General features: G+C 37.2%; 1 protein-coding gene across 2 annotated transcripts in view; it reads left to right on the top strand.

The window, feature by feature from the left end:
* The window catches only part of SIPA1L1 (signal induced proliferation associated 1 like 1), an 82,260-nt gene that overhangs the window by 9,704 nt on the left and 65,105 nt on the right, over positions 1 to 7,451 (top strand). For both annotated transcript variants that reach the window (XM_019472074.1, XM_019472075.1), the window contains exons 2-3: positions 4,741 to 4,871; positions 5,515 to 5,703. In XM_019472074.1, coding sequence (XP_019327619.1) covers positions 4,741 to 4,871; positions 5,515 to 5,703 — 320 coding nt within the window. The remainder of the gene's footprint in view (positions 1 to 4,740; positions 4,872 to 5,514; positions 5,704 to 7,451) is intronic.

The following is a 7,451-nucleotide window of genomic DNA, read 5'->3' as shown; positions in this document are numbered from 1 at the left end:
AGCCCCTGCTCGGGTTTACGTGGGGGACATGGCCAGCACAAAGCGCCTCCTTGGGGGGGATTTCCCAGGCAGATCCAGCCAGTTTCCATCCTACTGATCGACCTGCAGTGCATCACACACTCAACACCATGCCCAACGCGGGGAAGAGATTTTTTTTTTTTTCCAAGGTGCAAGGGTTTTTCCAAGGTTAGAAAGGCATTGCCATGACCATGGCATTGCCATAACCATTTGGTTAAACATTGGAACAGGCTGCCCAGGGAAGTGGTGGAGTCCCCATCCCTGGAGGTATTTAAAAGACGTGTAGATGAGGCGCTTAGGGACATGGTTTAGTGGGCATGGTGGTGTTGGGTTGACGGTTGGACTCGGTGATCTTAGAGGTCTTTTCCAACCTCAGTGATTCTATGATTCTATGATTCTAAACCGCAGACTTACATGGTATTGTAATGTTTTCTGTTTTGTACTTAGAAATTCCAAATGTCTGGCCATAACTTATCATCGAGACTTGAATTTCTTTCCCATACATGGGTAAAAGCTTTGCATATGTATTCTGGATGAAGTCTTATAAATGTTTGTACATTTAGGTAACAGGTTAATTATTAGGAATAAAGTATTTTTCAAGGAGAGCCATGCTTATTAGCCTATCTATAGCTTGATATTAAAGACTTATTTATTATCAATAATAAAACCATAGGGATGGAAAAACTTGTTTCCATCAGCTTGTCTAAGTGCTGCTTAGAAAAGAGAGCATATCGCTCCGGAAGAGCAGTCTATTCTCTCTGTCCCCCCATTTGTGCCTGGGAATTATGGTTCTCAGGGAGAGAACCAAGAGCATCCATTTAGCTTTGGTCATCATCAGGCAGGAGTTGCTAACATCGTTACCATTTAGGACAAATTTGAGTTACTGGCTTAGAATGAAAGACTTGACTGAGAAGTAAATAGTTTCCTGAGCTGGTTTTATAATGAATGACTGTTGGTCAGCTTTCCTTTAACTTGGCAGCCAGTAAAAAACCTCTTCGGTCTAATGCTTTAAATTGCTGCATATTCTGTCCCCAAATTGGTACCTTTCAAGTATGTGGCTAGACTTCCAGAAAATTTACAGTTAACAGTCTGGTCATGAGCAACAGTCTGAAGACATTATAGGACTGAGCTCTAAAAATGCTGCCCTCTTGTTCCCAGAGAACTGCTGGGCAGAGTTGTCCAGTGCTGTAAATGCTGCAGTAAGATTAGAGGAAAATGCTCGTTGCAGAGTTTCATTCTGAAGCGGTATGTTTGGGATTTTTACTTCTAGTCTGGGAGCACAAAATACATCAATTGAACATGATATCCAAAGGTAAATAGGATAAAAGCACAAAAGAACCTCCTTGCTCAAAATAAAGTGCATTTGCTTGGATTTCCTTTGCAAGGGAAACTCATAAATATCTGCCAGGAAAATGAGTACTTTCACTTAAGTTCTTTCACTGGAAGTGCCTTTTCAATTATATGATAAATATTTAACTATTTTTAGAAGTATGTATAATCTGTTTTAATGACCAGGTACAAGCAATTAATTATTTCTTTTTGGCATGGATTTATAAACTAACTTACGGCTGTTGCTAGTTGTCTCAGGAATGTCTTTTAATTAAATAATTTTTCAACAACAGTTTAAATGAAATAATGTCAAGCTTGAGAAGTGTTGCTTTCAATGAGGTTCTGTGTGGGGTGGAGGAAAAAGCTGTCTTCTATGCTATTCATGTTTGGCATAAAATTCTTGAATTATAGTTGTGAAGTAGCCCTTTTTACAATAAAACTCCTAATTAACTACCTTTTAGATTGGATGTTAAGCTTTGTGCACTTAAATTCTGCTACTGCTTTTCCTGCTACAGGAAAGAGAAAATGGTTGGATGCAAGGAAATTCAGGATGTAGTGGAAAATCAGGTGGAGATGCAAGAAACTCTGTACCACAGGGAAAAGTAGCCAGATACTGGGGTATATACTCCAGCTTGCAGAATGAATACAGAAGTGGGGTAGAGGAGGAGAAAGAGAATAAAGTCGAAGGTAAAGAATGAATGACCCCATAGTAAATGTGAATAGAGGAGGGGACAATGTGAATAGAAGAGAGGACTGAGGAGATGCATAGGAGATGAAGAAAAACAACTGTCCAGTGTAGAGTGAAGGGAAAGAGAATAAAAGACAGTTCCTATTAGCAGAGAAGTGTAGAATTCCACACTTCTTTGTGCATTTTTCCAAATAAATAGGAGCTAGATAAAAAGCTTAATCAAATTATACAGAATTGTATGTGTGTTTTCATGCAGCTTTAAACGTTCCTCTTGCCAGCCTTCCTAAATGTGTTTTCAAGATGTAGAATGATTTCTCCTGAGAAAACTCTCTATCTGAATTGCAGGCTAGACTGGTTACAAGATATACAAATTTTATCCTGTGCAGTTGTCAGTGCAGAAAATTAATGTAATTTTTGGACCCTTCTAGTATGTATTACCAACATACCTTTTTTCCTTAAAATTTTCTATTGTATAAGCAAAGGTACATCAATGTTTTTAAGTCACTAAGCAGTTTAGCATGGAAATGGCCAAGCTGTCTTCTGGTTTTGGAACCTGCATAATATGCTGATTGAAAATTGATCTCATGTTCTTAATGACTGTGCTTCTTCTGCGTTGACCATCTCTGCCATAAACTGTTTGGTGAGCTATAAACATCCTGAAAAAAGCAAGTTACTTAATGGAAGAAGAAAAGCTAGGGTGCTAATAAGATGGTTTGGGTCTTTAAACAACAGATGATCTCCATGGCATTTACAGGGCTCATGTCAGTGGAGTAGTATAAAGATGTAATTAGGCTTATGTGGATGGTCTAATTTATTCGTAATTTCCCCACTCATGACTAATTCAGTCACCCAAAACTTACGCCAATATTTACAGGATAATTCCACAAGATATTAAAAGCATTTTGAATCTTAATTACCTCTGTGCAGAGTATTGGCTTTTGATGACTTGCAGGGGAATTTGGTAGAAAGCAAGCTTTATAATGCTGCAAGCATGTTTCTTTTGTCTTGCATGCTCTGAAATCTTGAATGGAAAACACTGAGGAATGGGTAATAACATACCAGATACTGGGGAATAGATTTGAGTCCCCAAGGGCTTAAAGGGGTGGACAGCTCTGTGAAGACAAAGGTGTAATTCTAGGGCACAAGTAAGTTCATAAGGAGAGAGCACCTACCTGAAAAGCATTTAGTGTGTTGGAGGAAAGTATAGCAAGAACCAGCAAGTATAATTTTAAAAAGAAATAGAATGAAAAATGAGGCACTCAAATTTTTAACACCGCAAGTGATTATTCATTGGGAAAATGACTGCCATTCACTTTGGATGGAGTGTATTTCAGTATCTATTTTTAGTATTTTTAAAGATGCAGTTCTTGATGGTGATATTAAAATATTTTACATTTTATCTCTGTAGCAGAATAGCTCATATTAGACTGCTCTTGTTTTAAACTTCTGGTTGTTTTAAGAATCACAAGTGATCTGTATATAGTAGTTCAGGCAGTATGGTTACATTTTCTTTCAGTGCAGTTACATCTTTTTTTCATTCCACTGAATTTAACATTTCTTTGAATTGTTGAATTTTCAGATGGCTCTAACTTTCTATTTTTGTGCATGTATAAATTCATTCATATATGCAGATATGCAACATATGGAAAGTGATTACATAGGACTTATTTTTCTTGTACAATGCTTGACTTCTATTTTTTGGCAGTTTCTCTTTAATTTTCTGTGCAGGTATTGTATGTTTAAATGCAGTTGTTGTCACCTGAGATATGTGCAACTTTGTTTATATGTTGCTGCATTCATGGTGACGTACCTCTTGTCATCTGTCAAGATAGTTCATGATGGTCAGAAGGCTCAATAGAAGAGCCTTCAACACCAGTCTCTTAAATTGTTGAGCTTTAATTTCTGTAAATGCACTTTTCTAATATTTTTTCATGTAAAGCTTTGCTTTATGTATGTATAGTTAATGAATATAAAAATCCATCTCAAATAATCTACTGTTCAGCTAGTGAGCAATTTCACCAGTCCTGTATTCTTCTCTCTGCCACCTTCCCGACTAGGCTAGTTTTAGACTCAACTCTTAGCACTTTAAATGTACTCTTAGGGTTGTTCGACACTTCACTGTTAAATATTTATGCCAGTCATTTTGTTTCTTGTGCTTTATTCTATTTTTCTATGGTACTATGCTTTGATTTTTTTTACTATGAACAAGTCTTCATCGGTTTTTCCCCTTCTATAATTGAGTAACTTGTTTGACTGTTTTTTGCTTTTTCCATACAAAAATAAATAAGTTACATCCTTTGTTAAGTACAGTTGTTTGCTGCTCCCATTTTAACATAGATTGGTGAGTTTCCCACTTGGGTGCATTTGGCTTCCTTGTTTTTATTTTTAAGGGAAGGAAGTACTTTAGTTCAACGTGAATGAAACAGATTTCGATATAAGAGCCAATGTAAGAGGTGTATCCTGTTTTAGGCCTGTTTAAGCAGAGATGCAATGTTGAATTTCATCCTTCTTGTATAAATGGAGCTTGTTAGAGAACTGAAGCACAAGAATGAAATCCTGGTACCGCTGAAGACATGCTCTTATTGACTAGTGGAGCTGGCAATTTATTTCCAATACAACAACTAAGCATGAAAATACAGTGGAAGTGTAAGAAGTAAGACAGACTTTTATTTGTGTGTTCTATGTTTGGTTTTTTTATATGCAAGAACACTGGAACTATTTTGGGGCAGATGAGAACCTGGGTCCAGTAGCTGTGAGTATAAGAAGAGAGAAGCCAGAGGAAATCAAAGAAAATGGACCTCAATACAACTACCGGATCATATTCAGAACCAGTGAGGTAAGCAGTTCAGGAATGATAGTAAAAGAAGCTAGAAGTGAGCAGGCAAAACCAGGTGGTATGTGTGGAGTTTGTGTGTTTTTCAGTATTGATAATAGATTTCCTTCTCCTCTATATAAGTATAATCCAGAAATCTCCTGACAAAGTTATGCTGTATGTTTGTATTACCCAGAATACAGGTAAGTGTATCAGTGAGTGAGTTATTCCATAACATCCCATACAGAGGAAACTGTGAAGGTTGTTTTGGTTAAAGTTTGAGAAACTTAAGAGGAGCTATATTAGCTAGAAGCAAGCAAAGAGGAGGAAAATTACTTCCTCAACTTTTATACATGACAGTGGGTAGACCTGAGAAGCGTACTTTTTATACTTTGAAATGCTCTGCTAGAAATAATACTGCTAATTTTTCCAAGTATTCGTTTCCTGTAAAACTTAAATCTGTTGAATCATTTGAAATATTCTGACTAGTTAGCTATCAGAGTGACGTTTTGCATATCACTGTCTGTTTCACGCAACAAGTTACTTAATGTCCTCTATCTCTATTCAGAATTGGAAAAATAGTATGTTTTGCTCCACTGCTATTGCTAATCAACCTTTTCTCAGTGCATAATTCAATGTATAAGCTATTTTTGTTTTGTATGCTTAGCTTATGACATTAAGAGGCTCTGTGCTGGAAGATGCTATCCCTTCAACTGCAAAGCATTGCACAGCCAGGGGACTTCCCCTAAAAGAAGTGCTGGAATATGTGGTTCCTGAGCTGAATATCCATTGCCTAAGGCTGGCCTTCAACACTCCAAAAGTCACGGAACAGCTTATGAAGCTGGATGAACAAGGGGTAAGTGCAGAGTTGTAAAATGAGACGAATTGTCTTAAACTGTCAGATTACTGCCATGAACTGCAAAATTACCTTTTAGCTTTAAGTGATTAGAGTCAGTCTATTAAAATGCCTCATTTAAACTAAAGCTTGTCACCTGTAGGGAGAGTTATGTTGCATGTCTTTCCCCCAAGTTTTGCAGAATATTTGGTATGTATGAAATCAAGCTCTAAGCAGTCTAAAGTTTTAGATTAATGTTATGGTAATTGTCCATTTTAATTTACTTTAGAAGAGACTAAGTGATTGTTTTTCAAAGACTGTGGGGAGGATGGAGTTCTGTTCTGATTTTCTTACTGCTATTATAATGAGAATAGAAATCTCCCATGTTACTAAATGTTTTGTTGTAATTTTGTATTGGCACAACCATTACCAGGTGCTGCCTGTCTCTATTTTCTTTTTTTTTTCCTTCCCCTGAAACAAACTACATGGCAAAATATTCTAAGCCTCTTCTTCATACAAGTGGTTTTCAATTAGGTCATAGTCCCCTGGTCTCTTAAAGATGGAACTGATGCTCATTAGCTATATAGCTTAGACTTAGCAAAATGAAAGTCCATGAGTAAAGTGAATTTTATGATTAAAAACTTTGACAGTGACATTTAACAGCTCTGAGTACTGAGACTGTCTCTTTCTCCTGGTCTTTTTGCTTCTCATGATCAGCCTTTCCTGCACAGAATTAACACCTATGTTATTATTTATTCTTGTTGTCAGTCTAACTTTGCTATCATAAAATTGAAAAAGGTCTAATCATTTTCTGCCCCACAAGGGAGAGAATATAGCTATTCTAAACAGGTTTACAAGTGACTATCATAAAGATTTTGTCAGCCTCCTTGAGGTTTGGTTATTAAAACGGACAAGATAGAGAATCCCCAAATAAGAACCTACCAGAAGCAAAACTTGAGCAAAACACTTTGTCTTCTAGTTAGTTTCAGAACCTCATCTATTTCACTAAGAACATGATACGCGGGAGTGGTTATGTGTGGTCAGCCCAAGGTAGGTGCCGCCCAGTATTGTCACTGACCATGACCAACAGTGGGTGCCTGGCTAAGAATATGAGAACAGGATGAGCATGGAGTGATACTTTCCTAGCTCCTGATAGCTTGTAGGCTTTTACATGGCTCTCTATCCTACTCCTCTGCTTTACCAGTTTGAGTCCTAGTTTAGTTAGTCATTTCTCATGTAGAAGTTGTTCTGTACTTCTGATCATGCTTTTGCCTCTCTCTGGAGTTTTTCCAGTTCCTCTCTTCCTCTCCCCCATCTATTTTAAAACAGTGCACTTTTGAAGATGGGGAAAAAATTTGATTTAGTATGCTTTCTTATCTCTTCCCTCTCTAGTAATTACTGATGTTTTATTTGCATTATGGCTACTACTGAACTCTGAAAGTATCTTTTCATGAACACCTAAGATCCTGTTCCTTAGGGGTATAAGTCAGAGCTCATTGCTGTAGATAGAAAGTTGAGTATCATTGTACCACATGGATCACTTCAAGCTTTACTTGCACTGAGGTTCATCTGCCATTCTTTTGCCCAGTTATCCACCATCATAAGTTCCTTAGGTAGTTCTCATAGCCAGTCTTCAACTCCAGTACTGTAGAGTAATAACTCAGTAATGTTAGCAAACTTAGTGACCTTACTATTCATCAAGTTACCTTACTATTCATCACCTCTATCAGATTGCTAAAGTGTGTGTTGAAAACTGTATGTCCAGCTTC

Source organism: Aptenodytes forsteri, unplaced genomic scaffold (genome assembly GCF_000699145.1).
Source record: "Aptenodytes forsteri isolate BGI_AS27 unplaced genomic scaffold, ASM69914v1 Scaffold3, whole genome shotgun sequence".
In the NCBI taxonomy this organism is placed as follows: domain Eukaryota; kingdom Metazoa; phylum Chordata; class Aves; order Sphenisciformes; family Spheniscidae; genus Aptenodytes; species Aptenodytes forsteri.
Note: the sequence above shows the minus strand (reverse complement) of the source record. Positions and strands in the feature narration are given on the sequence as shown.